At 39.4% G+C, this 15,861-nt stretch overlaps 1 protein-coding gene across 2 annotated transcripts in view; it reads left to right on the top strand.

The window, feature by feature from the left end:
• The first annotated feature begins 332 nt into the window (after nucleotides 1–332).
• STARD13 (StAR related lipid transfer domain containing 13) overlaps nucleotides 333–15,861 on the top strand; it is a 267,832-nt gene continuing 252,303 nt past the window's right edge. The window contains exons 1-2 of one of the 2 annotated variants that reach the window (XM_075420301.1): nucleotides 333–521; nucleotides 4,631–5,537. In XM_075420301.1, coding sequence (XP_075276416.1) covers nucleotides 4,788–5,537 — 750 coding nt within the window. In that variant the 5' untranslated portion in view covers nucleotides 333–521; nucleotides 4,631–4,787. The remainder of the gene's footprint in view (nucleotides 522–4,630; nucleotides 5,538–15,861) is intronic. The other variant, XM_075420308.1, reaches the window with a different exon arrangement.

Here is a 15,861-nt window from a genome sequence, read left to right as displayed (position 1 = left end):
AAAGCTAATTTTGGTATTCCTTTATACTGGCTTTATAATAGATCAAAAGGCATTTCACAGCACACCTTTTCAAAACCTGACAGCATCCAAACTCGAGTGTGTGCAGTGGGAACCTGACTCCAGGTGCTCCAGGTGATAAAGCAAAGCACAATGTTAAGGTCTGGCATAATGTGAAGAATGAGGTCACACTGTATTTTTAGAAGTGCCTGGTGTTCGTGAAGCATGCTCTCACTCTCTCTTTTTATTTTTTTTTCTTCCTTTTTTTTTCTGTCTTTTTCTGTGAATAATTTGGCCAGTGCTTGCAGAAGGCTGTTTTCGCCCCAGGGATTCTCACACATACTTCTGTTGACAGAGTTCTTCTGCAGCAGGCAAGCTGAAATGCCTTTTGTTAAGGATCTGCTCACTTCTTTTTCTGTTCTACCCCAGCGCTTGGAGGATCTTTTGGCTACTAACTGAGTTCCTGTTGTTACGCTTATGGAAGTTAACTGAATTGAAAAATATGGGGTTACCTTGCAAAACAGGTAAAATTATCATCAGGAAAAAAAAAATCCTGATCTCCTAATTTGCTCTTAGTCTATATGTCTCACATTCTCTTGGCTTGTTTGCTTAATTTTTCAGGGAAAGATTGTTTAAGTCAATGGGGAATATTACGCAAAGTAATTGTGAAAGGGAAACAAATGCATTAGGGGCTGAGGGGTAAACACTCGTTATTTTAGATGAGTGGTGTACTGTTCCAGCCAAGATGAGGATTTGATTTGCTGGTTTACTATGTCAGTTCAAGTTTAAATTGAATTTGAAGTGAGAAAATTCCACACATTCACATGCTCTGTAATGCCAAAATACGTAATGGGTATTGAAATGCACTAATTTAAGCAATGTTTGAAAAGATAGTTTAGATGACTTGCTGTTATAATAACCCTATGAAATAAAGCATAATCATTTGCCCCAGAAAAAAGTTCTCCTTGTATTGACTCAGGAAAATAGAAATGAATCTATGAACATTAAAGTCTCTGTAAAATCCTCCTATTGAATGGTTAAGCCTAATATGTACTTTTTGTGGGATCTTTATGAAAAACCTGGTGAGTTTTAATACAAATTTTCGTTGCCTGGTCAAAGAGGAATCAAGCCAATGGAGCATGATACACAAAAATTTATCCGTGAGTCTGCACATACACATTTGCTTGTGCCAGACCATATGAGAACTTTCCTTCCATAGAATTTCACCAACTGTTTCACAAATCTGTATTATTTATTGCTGATTCGTAAGGAGCTTTCCTTAAAAAATAAAATGTGGGTTGTAAGTTTTAAACTTATGTGTGTAAAAAGCTGAAGCTGCTACACCCGGATATGCGTTTCACATTTTAGCTTAAAAAAAAAAATCCTGTGTTGCTTTTTTTGTGCTCTTCCTTAAGCTGTTTTGGAGTCAGTTTTGGTTGGACAGTTAGTTGTGGTAGCCCTACATTTCCCTTTTTAGTTGTAAAAACATGTATATGCCCAAGAGACTTTTATTATTTGTCATCTTTACCTACACTAGTGCCTACCAGTAGAGCTAATGCCACAGTATGTATTTATAAATACATATGCATATGAAAATAATTTCCTTATTTATAACGCCTTGAAGATGTTTTTCCAGAAAGATTATTATTTTTCAGAACTTGTAAGTGCATACGTTCAGAATTGTGGTGAGAACTATCTTATTTTGCAGGGCTGTATTACAGGCCTTTTACAACACGTACAGATTTAGCTCTGAATGTTCAAACCTCTCTGAGTTACACATTTTGCTATGGGCAGGATTTCCAAATCCACAGCTCTGCTAAAAATGCTCCATTTTTAGGAGCTACAAATGTCTCTGTGTGACTCCTTACAAAATGTGTAATTTTATATTTTGTATAAGGGTGGGATTTTTTCCCAGTCACTGCTAGATTGAATAAAGAGATATGTTCCACAGGATGAATAAGGGTAAACTCACACTCTCTCTTCTTACCATTTCCTCTTCAGAGATTTCTTGCCATACTTGCACAAAACCAGCCTGCTTTTGCATACTTTCTTTGTTCCAGTCTTATCCCAGGAAAAATAGGAGTCCAATGGAGTAAGCAAATCTAACAAACGGAAAAACTCTTTCATGTCTTTTGTAATAAAACCACAAAAATGACAGCTTTACATCACATCCTGTAAAAACCAAAACTCAGTTGAGAGAAAGCACTTAGCAACATTTTCAAAGAAGTTGGGTATTGATTTTCGATGCTAAGAATACCCAGAGGTAACAAAAAACCATAAATTTTTGCAGGGAGGATAATTCATGTTTTGGAGTCTAAAGCATCATCCTAAAATACCAGAAATAAAGAAAAAAATGTATGTAATTCACTTATCCCATGCTTGCCTTCTGCAGAATTTCTGTAGCTTCTTCTGGAGCATTTTTTGCTGTATTTTGGGTTTGCTACAGCAAAGATGTTCCTGTGAACAGAGGTGTATTCCTGCAGATGTCATCACAGCAGAGCCTGTTCAGCAGCATTACCAGAACTAAAGAGGGTCCAGGGAACAGGCCAAAGATGGACAATTTTGTCCAGAAAAGGAAGAGTGACAATAGGAAAGGGTGAAACTGGGAAAGAGAGTCTGTGGGGGAGACCTGGAGACCTGAGCATTGCTATTCCTGATGAAACTACCAACAGGTGAGGAACAGGGCAGCCACCAGCAGCAATGGCTGGTGAGCACAACCCATCCTCTCACCCTGGTGTAGGCAGCCAGGCCAAAGCTCTTTTGCTGCCTTTTGGAGAGTCTTCTAGGTCAATCTTCTTCACTTCTACCTGGGTCTGCATGGTGGGAGCGTTGGTGCTAACAGCACGCCTTCTAGCAGAGGAGGCCAGGGTCTGAAAAACAAATGTGATGGCTCATAATGAAGAACAGATAATACTCAATATTTACCTGAAATGTCAGGAGGCTTTTCCACTGTGCCCAAAATGTACAAAATATTATGTGGAATGTTAGTTATTCCAATTATTCTCCGCAGTGTGGGAATGTGTCTTCTTTTTCAAAAACATTGCAGTCGATTAGTTCACATTATGTTAGGGTGTTCCTTCAAAGGTTCAAAGGTGTTCAGCACTTCCAAAAGTGAAGTCACTTCTACGCAGATGGCTAACTTGAAGCTTCTGAGAGAATGGTGGCTTCAAAAGCAGATTTCTTACTCACATGTGGACAATGTAATCTATTATTATTGTGTAACAAAGATATGGGCTGAGATTCTTCTTGACTTTATTTGTCCCTCTAAAAGTTGGGTGACCGGCGTAAGCTTTTTGTCTGGACTTCCTCCATAGTTTTGGATAAGGTGGTCATGCCAGGAGGGAGACTCATCCCATGTCAAAATAAGTACCCAGGATAAATGAGAGCTTTTACCTGCTGGAAGCATTTTTCTCTCTCCACTGACTTCATCAGGAGGCTAGACAGTTAGCTTACAATAATGTCTCACTTTCAAATAACTAGCAAAAGCTGAGAGGAAGTCTACCTAACCAGTGTGCACCTCCATGATTACACCTTTTACAGCTGCAGTTCAAATGACAAAGGTAATATAATAAATCCATATTTCCTGTACGTGTAACAATATCCTTTCTATTACCCAACGTTATGTCTATAACACTAAAATATACACTAACCAGCACTGAATTATGCCTAGTTGGTATGCATTGCTCAGTTGATGGCACATGCAGTGAGAGACATGTCACATGCCAGCATCGTACTTTGCTTGCTTCCCACTTTGACAATCACAGCGCTGCCTTCTGACAAGTCTTCCTCATCACTGACAGGTTTGCCACATACATCAAAGGCTTAAGCTCCTCTTTTTATTTTGAAAAGCTTCTGTTCTGCTTTGCTTTCTCACAGATGGAGTACTGAAACAATCATTAAAATAAATACTATCAATATTCAATCTGTCACAAGAAGTAAATTACATATATAGGTAAGCTACTCAGTGATGCAGGATTGGTTCTTCAGATGCTCCTTTCTTCACACGCGTCGGGGGGGCACAGCCTAGATGTGAGCACAGAAGTTAAGACTGATTTAAACCAGACACGGCCAACTCTGATGTAGTACTGAAGCTCTCTGTTATTTTTAGCCTGCTCTTTTTGCTTTGCAAATTTACTGGAAATGGGCAGGTGCTGCACTGCATTGGCAATTCACAGAAGCCAGGAGACAGAAAATTCTACCTATATTGAAACCTTCTTTCTTTTCTGTCAATTACTTTGGCTCCTTGCTCTTCCCCATGACATTTTAGTAGCTTTATCAGAGCAGTGTAAAAGTTTACGGTGATTTAACCGACAATAAAAATATAGTGAACAGAGGCATGTTTCGGTAAAAGCATATATCTAGCATTACTTTGAATGATTCTGAACCATTGTGTCAATAACCAACACAAAGTCAATATTTAAAAACCATTTCTGCATTTGCCAGTTCTTTCCTAGTCTCTAAGCTAAACAAGTCAAGGTTCTAATGTTTTAAGTTCATTTAATCTGCATACATCAAACATTTTTGAAGACACTTATAAGTAAATTCAATATGGGAATTTCATGTTTCAGGATCACTTTTGCAGATGCACTCCAATATAAGCATGTCACCATCAATAATTTTTTTTTTTTTCCAGGAGCAGAGAGAATTCAAGTGTCTTGTATGAGAATCCAGACTTTAATAATGATTGTGTGATCATGGTTTTTGAAAAATAAGAAGATCTTTCCTGGGTACATATGCAGAGTTATGTTTCTTAAGAAAATCAAGAATTAAGTCATTTTGATCTCTGATGGATGAAACTCACTGGAATGGAAACTAACACCTATGAAGAAGAACAGGGCTCACCTTACCTTACATCTGCCAAGTGCCTGGGGACTCCAAAGGAAGCAAAGGATGAAACATACCAAAGAAAGATAGAACAACAGGCAAGTCCATCTGAATTTCAGAATGTTTTACTGGCACCTGAGTTGAGTTTGCTGTCTGTGTCATCCTTATTAGACCACAATGAAACATCCTTGCAATCTGGCATGGCTGCAGGATGTGTCAGTGCTACCCATCAGTCTGAGACAAAGCACCTTTGTGAAGAATTACTCTGTTCTGCAAGGCACAAGCCAAAGGAAGATCCTTTAAACCTTCCCTCCCACAGAGAATGGCCAGTCTTTACAGGAAAAAATTCAGACAAGAAACCAGAAAGGAGTCATGAGATCAGAGTCATAAAGCACAAACCAAGTGCTATCACATTTTCTGATTTCGAATTTTTATCACATGAAGCCAATACTAAACTCCATATTTGCGAGGCAGGAGAAGCAGAAGATCTTTCATCTGAAGAGGACGAAGCAGATGGTAGAGATGATGTGTTTACAGAACTGCCACTGTATGAGGCATTTTTCAATGGTCCTCATAGAAGGAATGTTTCTCAAGGAAAGCAAGCTAAACATGAACTTACTAAATATCAACACATCTGTCATTTAGAAGACTGCGATGATCATTCTGAAAAGGAATTGAAGGCCCATGACAAGGAAGAAAAACACATGGAGATGGAGGTAATATAAGCTACTTTTTTGTTCCAAGTGTGTTTTAAATAAGTGGTAGCATTTGAGGTTGGTTACAGGAGGAGAAGGAGTTGCACTGAGTGCTATACAGTGACAATTAATGTGAATTACGTAATTAAGAATATAAACCTACAGTACAAGTATAATAGGCTTGTACATTAGACAAATGTATTACTTCAGATTGGCCACACTTTATTAGCCTGAACTTCAAACTTTGTTTTTTTATTTTCCTTTTCTTTTTAAAATGGGAACATTGGCTCAGTTTCTCCTGCTCCTGCAAGATCACATACCATGCCACATACAGCATATATTCCCGGAGACTACAGACAGTTCCAAAGGGACAGAGCTCAGGTTTACTCTGAGAGAAAATATATTTCTTTGTGCTGAAAAATGGCCTTTTTTAGTGTAGTGGCACTGTAGCACTGTGCCACCTAACCCAGAGCACTGCTTCTGCTAAATAACAGTGTTTTCTGTATTCTTATTTTACTAAAATAATATGGAGGACAGGTTACAATATGGCCTACAATAAAATAAAATAAATAGGTTTTTTTCTGTCTGTATTGGTACACATCATGATGCTCTGTAGACCAATGTCCAAAATGAAAACAAGAAGATTTAGGACAAAATGAAAAACACTCTGTAATAAGAATCATCCAGCTATAACCTTTCCAGAAAAAAAGGGCTGAGTAAATTAGCTGTGTTTCTTGGAACTGGAGGAATAGCAGCTTTCCAAGTGAGTTCTCACTACTCTGGAGAATAAGCAAGGCTTTCCCCCTGCTCCCAGCTGGTGACAAACCAAATGCCTGGAGCTAAACATGTTTATCATTGGAGAAGTTCAGCTCTAGTACAAAAATATGAAGTGACTCCAAATACCGGGCAAAACAAACCCTTAAAATTCCAACGTTCCTGACCTTATAGCACAAATTAATCTTAAACTGCAGGTCAGGCATACCTTTCCTTCCTCTCTCTTCCCCTCCTCCAGCTTTTAAATGTTATTTTCCATGTAAATCTGCTATATACCTTGGAGCCTTAGTCTTTTACCCAGTGTGTTTTATTTTTTCTGTCTGCAGTTCTCCTTTTACTTCTAGCGCTTATAACGCAGAGTTGCTTCATTGCTTGCTGATTAGATGAAAGAAAGTAGAACTTAAAGTATAATGTCCATATTAACATCAAAATTATGGTATAAAATACTTCATTACTTCTCTCCTTTAATACTAATCTATCTTCAATTTTGGGGGACGAATTCTGCCCTTAACTGTGTGGGAGTTTTGTGCTGTGTTTCATACGTATCCCAACTTTACTGCTGAAACCCTTCACAGAGAAGACAGACAGATTTTTACAAATTTTTCTCAGCAGCTCATATTAGAAAACCGAGGCCCAAAGTTGGTTCCAAAACAGTGCACCTTTTGATGTGATACTGACCCTGAGAGATTCTTGTGACACATGGTTTATTAAATAATTGCATTGTTACTCTACCCTAAGACAAGGCTTGCTTCCTCATTTACTCAGAAACATTCCCATTAATATAAATATATATCAAAATGCATGCTCAACATCCCTTGGATTCTGCTTACTGAAGGTCATTGCCATAGATAAAAGGGAGAGGCCAGGGGCTGTTGTCATTTAGTTTACTTTATGTCTATGTCATAAAATAAACTCAAGGATGCAGCTTGTAGTGCAAAATAATGGATTATAAATTGCCAGACAAGCATGTGAAATTGCCTAGTAAATCTCACAGAATGTGTCAAAACATTTCAAAAACTGTACAGATGCAACGATGCAGTCCTGTTCTTGATTTTTTTGCTATGTAAATAGGTATTCTAGGAAAGCCTCTAAGAATTAAAAAAAAAAAAATTATCTTGCAGGGGCATTCTCTGAAATTGTAGCAGCAGTCATGCGTTATTACGCAGACTGAAAACTCCCCCCATGATTCTGGTTCAAGCAAATGTATGTCGCTGTCAAGTTACTTATTTCTATTATTTAGAAATGGGGTTGTGAAAAAATGTCTTTCTAGTGGAAAGAAATTAACTAAATAAAGACAGCATGGCGTAAAAATGTTGTCAAAAGCAACCATTACTGCTAAGTCTTAGACGTAAAAATAGTCACCTTGGTCGTACAGATACAGGCTATCATACCTAGCAGCACCCTGACAGAGATCCTGGCTAAATCCTTGCTGCTAGAGTTCACAGTGAAAGAGTGATTAAGATCTATCCTGCAGGGGCATTCCTAAGTAAATGTACTTGTTACTGACTGCAAATCTCCTATTTTATGTATAGAAAGGAGGAAAGGCTGTCACCTTCTCCAGGCTGGGGCGCTCTGGTCCTTGCAGGCAGCCACCAGGAGCAAAGCCAATGTTCGAATCTCCTCTTCAATAGTTATTACATGCATTTAAGTGATAATTGTTGAACTTTTTGTTTCTTTCTAATTAATAAGAAGAGACAAATCTACAAGTACACCGAACAGTAAACAGTAGAGTGAAGAGGGAAAAAATACAGCTTGTGTATGCTGCCAACTCTGTTACAAGCGGAAGAAATTGAGCTGAAAACAATTCATACAATGGTGCCCATTAAAAAAAAATGCTCATTCGTTTTCCAGAAGCATACAACATCTGTCTGTTCTGAGTGGTACAAGATAAATGATACTTCTGTTCGATTTATGAATTCAGTATGGTCCCTGAGTTTCCACCCTTAGACCAGTCCCATATATATTTCCTGTGCTTTCTCAACAAATCTAAATTTGGGAATTGTTTTTCCTTGTCAGCTGTCTGTAATCGGTGGTACCTTTAATGCCTATATAGAGATCTTAAAGTAAAAGTAACATTTATTTGAACTAGTGGACCAAAATTTTGAAGATTTAAAAGCAACCCTATATACATGCCTCAAATATCATTCATGTTGTTTCTCAGTTTGGGATGGTGATCTAGGTAACATCATGGCTAACACAGCACTTCCTTAAACACACCACTGAGTCTCTGCACCCTCATTATAAATTTGTCTTCTCTGCCCACCTACCTTGCAAAACTCCCCTTCCACCTTGAATGGGAATTTTTTTTTACATCACTCATGACCTTCTAATATTATTTATTATTGTTTGTTTTGTTCTGACCAGAGGTTTTCTTGTCAACTCTTAAGTGGTATCTTCAGCCATTCTTCCTTGCTTGTTTTGCTTCAAGTCTTCATATTAAGCTACATACTCTCTTTGTGCATGCAACCAGCTCAGTTTGCAGTGGCAATAAACTATTCAGCATAGCTTCTGAAACATAACGTTTTTCTACATTTCCGTTTCTTCAAATTGTACTGAGCAGGACCCAGCTGATAACCACAATTAACCAGGAACTACTATGCGACTTCACATCAGTGATGTTATCCTATCCTTACATAGTCTCAAAACAGCACAGGTTATTTCCAGGAGTAGCATTTCAGTCAAGTAAAAAACTGAAGATATTTGACAGATATTAGTCAAAAAGAAGTGTTATGAAATCATACCCTGGACAAAGTGAATAGTCATGGTTCTTCCCTCAACTCAGTGATTGTGTAGAAATCCTGCTAGTGTTGTTGGCTGCTGCAAATAGTCTTACCAACATGGCAGCAAACTGGAAATGCTCTCTGGGAGCCCATCTTAGCTTTTATAACAGCCGAAAAGATTTCTGTCACTGTTGGCATTATTTAGGGCACCTAAGTGAGTTGTCACAGCTTCCTCTATTGTATCAGAGAGAGAAGGGGGCAAGCTGTGAAGCCCAGGCACTGGAAAGGAACCGCTTAGAACTAACCATCCAGACAAGCTTGGTGCTCCAGTAGCCCCTCTGCAGCCTGCCGGTGTCTGCGCCAGGACCACATAACTGGGTATCTCTCCCCACTGGCCATTCAGGGTTCTCCAGATGAGTCCTCTTCTCAGGGCTGATGCCTGATGAAACAAGGTCACCTCTATCTAAACAATATCTGGAAAAGCTGAAGAATTAGCTGTTGGCAAGTGTTGCCTATCTGGGTCCAGTTTCCTCTTAGGATTATGGTTGTCCATTTTTATCTATAATATGGATTTGCACATAGGTGTAACTTCCAAGCGAATCCCATAAAAATAACTGTTCTTAAAGAAACGAGAGTCCTTCCTAATTCAGGAGGAACCCATTAAAGGAGCCTCTGTCATACCATTTTCCCCTGCACTTTGCCATCTCTGCTGTGTAAGCTGGTGAGCAGCATGTCAGGCCCAGAGCATCATATCTGCTAGCCCTGACACAGGAACCGGGGAGACCTTACGGGGGCTCACGTTACACCCAGATTTACATCATGCCTCTTTAAACATGTTTAGAAAGATCTAAACCAAACCTGCTTGTTGGTTTAAGGCAGGACACTGATGGTCTAATATTTGCATTGAATGCTATGTTGTTCAGCTGGGTCAAACAAAGAGCGAGATACCACTCCCTAGGAGTAACGGAGACAAGATGACCCAAACAGATAATTTAGGTAATTAAGATAGTATTCACAGTGAATATCTTTGTCAGGATTTGGCCTTCAGACTCTAAACTCCAAGACTTGGAGGAGGCTGCACAGTCATGAGAGTGGCCAGTACAATGTCAGGAGACCTAGTCTCTGTACAGCAGTGGGTAGTGTTAACGGAGTAGCTGTGCCATCACCTTTCACTGTGAGTAAATCTTTGTTTTAAGTGAAACTGTAGTGTTCTAAAGGAGATTTGTGAAAGCTCCATTGCTTTTGACATGTAAAGCTAAGCCAGCTGAACTCTGGAAATGGTTACAGAAAACAGCCCTTTACTGGCAGGAAGATGGATGATCTGGCTTTCCAGTTTCTCCTTCCTTGATTATTCACTTGTTTTCATTCATTTCTTTGTTCCATCCTTGTACTACAATCAGGTAAATTTTATCCTCATTATACAATCGTTACTGAGCGACAAGTTTGATAATCATTATATAAGCTTAGACCACAAGAGTTCAGATTCAGTCTGGAATAATTTGCTGAGACGTAATACGGAAATTTCCATAGCATCTGTCCTACATTTTGTCTGCTTCTGGCCTGTATTTTCTTTCTTCTTTCCACAAATACCAGAAGTTCACCAAAGAAGCAAGACAAGATAAACAGACAAGGACATGTAGGAGGTGATAAATCCACAAAAATCTATTCAAAGCTGTAGCCTTTGAAGTTAATTCTGACTCCTTAGAAGATATGCATTCTTCTGTGTGGCTTGTAAATATTTTAATCAAGTAACCATATCCAATGAGAAAGGAATCTGGAAGTTTTAAGTCTTTGACAATTAATTTGCTTTATTCAAATTAGGTTGAGTTCATTCAATGTAAATGTTCAAAACAGTGCAGCAGTCAAGCCTACAACTACGATCAGTAACTGGGCCTGGCAAAGTAAGCTTCTTAACCTTACATTTAGGTGGCTTAAATTCTGCTAAGTCCTTGTACCTCTTGTATTCCTGCTCAGTGCCTTGCTTAGCCACTCTGAAGCACTTCTCTGAGAGGTACTTTGCTGTTTTCATTAATGAGGCACTGGAACTTAGGTGGAATTTAAGCTACCTGAAAATTGCCCTGCAATAGTTTCTTCTTCTCTAATTTAGTTGTACAAGAGCAAAAACTAGTAAAGAACATATCAGAGTGAAGCACAAATTCCTTCTCCCATTCCTCCCATGCTTTGAAAGTTTGTTCTTCTCTTTACCCTATCAAATTGAAACTCCAAAACTAGAGGAGGAGAATGGTTGCAAACTTGTGATGACTTTTTCATGAGAAATAATACAGTTATTATTATCTCCTTTTCGTTCATCTTCTGCAGACATGGGATGTCTACCCAGGTAGGAGAGCCAAGTGCTGAACTAACAATCACCAGGGAGAAGAGAGTAGGAGGTTAAGGGGAGGAAAATGGGAAATGACTTGTCTAAGACAGGGGCGATGCACGGAGCTTTGTACATTCTTATTTCCTCGGTGTGTCTGTGAGATTTGCATTTTCTGTATTTCAGTTATACATGCTCTGGAGATGATAGGTGGAGACACGGTGAGTTGAACTTTGCAAAGTTTCTGGCATTTATTCTTGTTTTCTGCCTGCTTGGAAAAAGAGTCGGAGAACTGCTGATTACTTCAGCAATGATGCATTGTTATCAGTGAATAAATAGCCACAGTCAGCTCTTAATAATAAAGTCTGGCTGGGTAGACGAAGGGAGAGCCGTAGATGTTGTCTACCTTGACTTCAGCAAGGCTTTCGACACAGTCTCCCATTATATCCTCCTAGGGAAGCTGAGGAAGTGTGGACTGGATGAGTGGTCAGTGAAGTGGATTGAGAACTGGCTGAATGGCAGAGCTCAGAGGGTCGTCGTCAGCGGTGCTGAGTCTAGTTGGAGGCCGGTAACTAGTGGTGTCCCCCAGGGGTCAGTACTGGGCCCAGTCTTGTTCAACTTCTTCATCAATGACCTGGATGAAGAGTTAGAATGTACTCTCAGCAAGTTTGCTGATGACACCAAACTGGGAGGTGTGATGGATACACCAGAAGGCTGTGCTGCCATTCAACGTGACCTGGATAGGCTGGAAAGTTGGGCAGAGAGGAATCTGATGAGGTTCAACAAAGGCAAATGCAGGGTCCTGCACCTGGGGAGGAACAACCCCATGCACCAGTACAGGCTTGGGGTGGACCTGCTGGAGAGCAGCTCTGTGGAGAGGTACCTGGGTGTGCTGGTGGACGACAGGTTAACCATGAGCCAGCAGTGTGCCCTGGCTGCCAAGAAAGCCAGTGGAATCCTGGGGTGCATCAAGAAGAGTGTGGCCAGCAGGTCGAGGGAGGTTCTCCTTCCCCTCTACACTGCCCTGGTGAGGCCTCATCTGGAGTACTGTGTCCAGTTCTGGACTCCCCAGTTCAAGAAAGATGAAGAGCTACTGGAGAGAGTCCAGCGGAGGGCTACAAGGATGGTGAGGGGACTGGAACATCTCCCCTACCAGGAGAGGCTGAGGGAGCTGGGCTTGTTCAGCCTGAAGAAGAGAAGGCTGTGAGGGGACCTAATATATACTTACAAATATCTGAAGGATGGGTGTCAGGAGGATGGGGCCAAGCTCTTTTCAGTGGTGCCCAGTGACAGGACAAGGGGCAATAGGCACAAACTGAAGCACAAGAAGTTCCGTCTGAACATGAGGAAGAACTTCTTCCCTCTGAGGGGGACGGAGCACTGGAAGAGGCTGCCCAGGGAGGTTGTGGAGTCTCCTTCTCTGGAGATATTCAAGACCCGCCTGGACAAGGTCCTGTGCAGCCTGCTGTAGGTGACCCTGCTTCTGCAGGAGTGTTGGACTAGATGACCCACAGAGGTCCCTTCCAACCCCTACTATTCTATGATTCTGTGATTCTGTGAAGTCAGGTAAATGTTGGCTTAGGGGCTGTAATTATTAATTTAAAAGAAAGTCTTTTATGTCACAAATTTGAGGGACTACTGATGAACATAGCACTTCGTACAGAGTACATTTTTCTCTAATCTGACTATTTTTAATAACGTAACCATTTCCCATTAGGATATGGCATTTTTTTGTGTCCTGCTTCTTGTTGTGATCGGAAGGAGCAGTAAGTTCGAATCTGCATCTTACTTCAGTGGAATTGAATTTGAAACCAAATTTGGAGAAAACACATGCAGTCTGGTTTTGTAAAAAATATTCTATAAACTGTTTTCAGCAATCCCAGTTCGGGTTCTGCCAAAAGCCTCCTGAAGAAAAGTTGTAATATGAGGAGACAAAATCTGTCCTTTTTCAAAAGCCAAGTTGATAAAGAAACCTCCATGTGATGGATGGACTAGCACTCAAAAAATTCAGAGGGCATTTTTGCAGTTGACCCTTCATGCAGTTTGAAATAATTTGTGTTGCAGAATACCATCACTCTCCAAAAATGTATAGCATATGGTATATATTACCTCTATAATGAGATTCTGAGAAAATTAAATGCCAGGAGAAAATAATAAAATTAGATAATTAGTCAAACAGACAACTCCCCTTGACTTTCAAGGTCCTTCAGAAAATTTGCAAAGTACATTTCAACATGACGCTGAATGGAGTAATATGAAATTACAGAAGGTGAGATTACTGAGTTATAGCACAGTGTGAAACCCTTGGGCTGTTCAAGTTAATGTTTAAAACTTTGGTCCTTAAGTAGTTGTCATAACATTCTGAAAGGCTAGTAGTTTCCAAAGCATGACTATCTGCCACTAGTATGTGACAAAGGTTTTATGTTGCCCATCCTAGCTGTAGCTATCCTACTGAGAAGATACTGTGCTGTTGATGAATTTTGTTGGATAGTCCAATCATGGTCCCGTGTGCACATTAAGAGGCCCCACAAACAAAATTTGGGGAAATCCTGCTTTAGGCTGTTCATAAGTATTAGTGAGTGTTTCATATTTATCTTTAAAGCTTCAGGAGAGTAAATAGTTAACGTAATTGGTGCATTATATAAAAGCAGAGAGCATTTATTCATCATATGCAACTTAGGTTATGATTTTTTCAGATGTTGACTTCTTTATTTGTTGTGTATTTACATACTTCAGAATCATACGGCCACCTCAGGAAACAGCAATATTGCTATTGCTCTTGCCAGAAAACATAAAAAGGATTATATGTTTATGGTCACACTAAGCCCATAAAATAAAAGAGGTATATCAAGGTTCTTCTTTTCAAATATTTGAGAATATCTGGAACCTGTGCAATGTGAGACCATCCAAGTGTTTCATGTATCTTTGCAGAAGCAGAGCAAAAGCCATCAGAAAATAAGCCCTGTTTAAGTCAAGGTTCTGATGAACTACATTCCTCTGTCAGAGCACAGGAATAGGCACCTGCAAGAACTGGAGACTGGGTCTTAGGTGGGGGGAACCAGAAGAAACATGTAGAAATCTGTTAATCTGCTTACCATTGAAATTAAGATATTTCTTCAAAGTGCAGATGGAGATTCTGGATAAACTGTGGGATGGGCAGTAAGCAGAACAACTTGTGAGACTGGAAACTTGTGCAAAGTATGAGGAGATGGGGTTGGGTCACATTTTCAAGCTTGCTTGGCTGGTAGGTGAGGATTTGGTATGTTTTTCAAGTCCAGCAATAGAACTGCAGTGCAGAAAAAAAAAGTAGCAGAATGTTACTGAATTGACAACCTTGCAAAGTGTATTTCATAATGTGGCAAAGTTCTTGAGCAGAAGTAAGAAAAATGAGCTACAAATTTCCTCACACACACAAAAATCCCACTGAAAGTTTGTGGCATTTCTTATAAAGCATTTAGGTGCTCTTGAAAATTCTTCCTAGATAACATATGTGACTTAATAAAATCAGATTCTAGTGATATAACTAGGATCCCTCTGTCTTTCGTTGTGTGAAATTCCAATAAAATAATGTTAGCTTGATATTGTAAGGAACATATTTCCTTGGTAGTACTATGGGACCACAAACTCGATCATATGATTTGACATTCTCAGGGATCTAGGATCACTGTATCACCAGCTATCATATAACCAGGAATCTGTGCAAACATTGAGGTCCATGTTTGAAACAAATTTGGAGAAAGAAACTTTTTAAAAATGTAATGACCTTCATACAAGTTTCAGGATTATGGATCTGAGATTTCATTTTATGACATTCTTGTGTGGTTATTTTCCATAGCAGAGAATGTTGTCACCTCAAGACTCTTCTTAACAATCACTCTAACTAACTACAAAGTGTTTTAAATTTTAGTAAAAATGGAAATAGAGTGCTCTTACCTACCCAAGGTAGTTTTGTCCAAACTAAAAGTCTTGTGTTTTGAATTATCTCAGAGCTAAGACTTTTGCAGTGCAGTGAAGGGAAATCTCCGAATGAGCCTTGGAGTTCTCCAGAAATAAAATGGACAGGACATTGAGGCCAGCTCCTGCATTTGAAGTATTTTTCTTCCAGAAATTAACTTCAGTAAAATCTCAACAGACTTTGGATCTCTTCATCTGTGCTTTCTACGGATTCTGAAATTCTCTGGCATTTAGATTTTTAATCCAATGTTTCAAAAATAGGGTCTGGAATAGGTAATGTTTTAGTGTAAAAAATTTAACAGCTTATTTGTACTGTATATTCAGAAAATGTTGTCTGGCCTTAATCTAATCTTTGTGATGAAGTAGTTAGTGATATGGTGTATAATCTACTTTATGTTTTGCAGTTAGTATTTATTGTTCCTATTCAAATAGTATAATGGTGAAATTTCAGTAGCTGTGTAATGACGATTTTGCACTGTGGCAAAAGCCTTTGCAGTTAGCAGGGGACAGATTTACTTACATTAAAATGTTCAAAAAAGCTGCTAAACCTGCCAAGAAACAACAGAATATAACACTGCTA

Source organism: Opisthocomus hoazin, chromosome 1 (assembly GCF_030867145.1).
Source record: "Opisthocomus hoazin isolate bOpiHoa1 chromosome 1, bOpiHoa1.hap1, whole genome shotgun sequence".
Classification (NCBI taxonomy): Eukaryota; Metazoa; Chordata; class Aves; order Opisthocomiformes; family Opisthocomidae; genus Opisthocomus; species Opisthocomus hoazin.
Note: the sequence above shows the minus strand (reverse complement) of the source record. Positions and strands in the feature narration are given on the sequence as shown.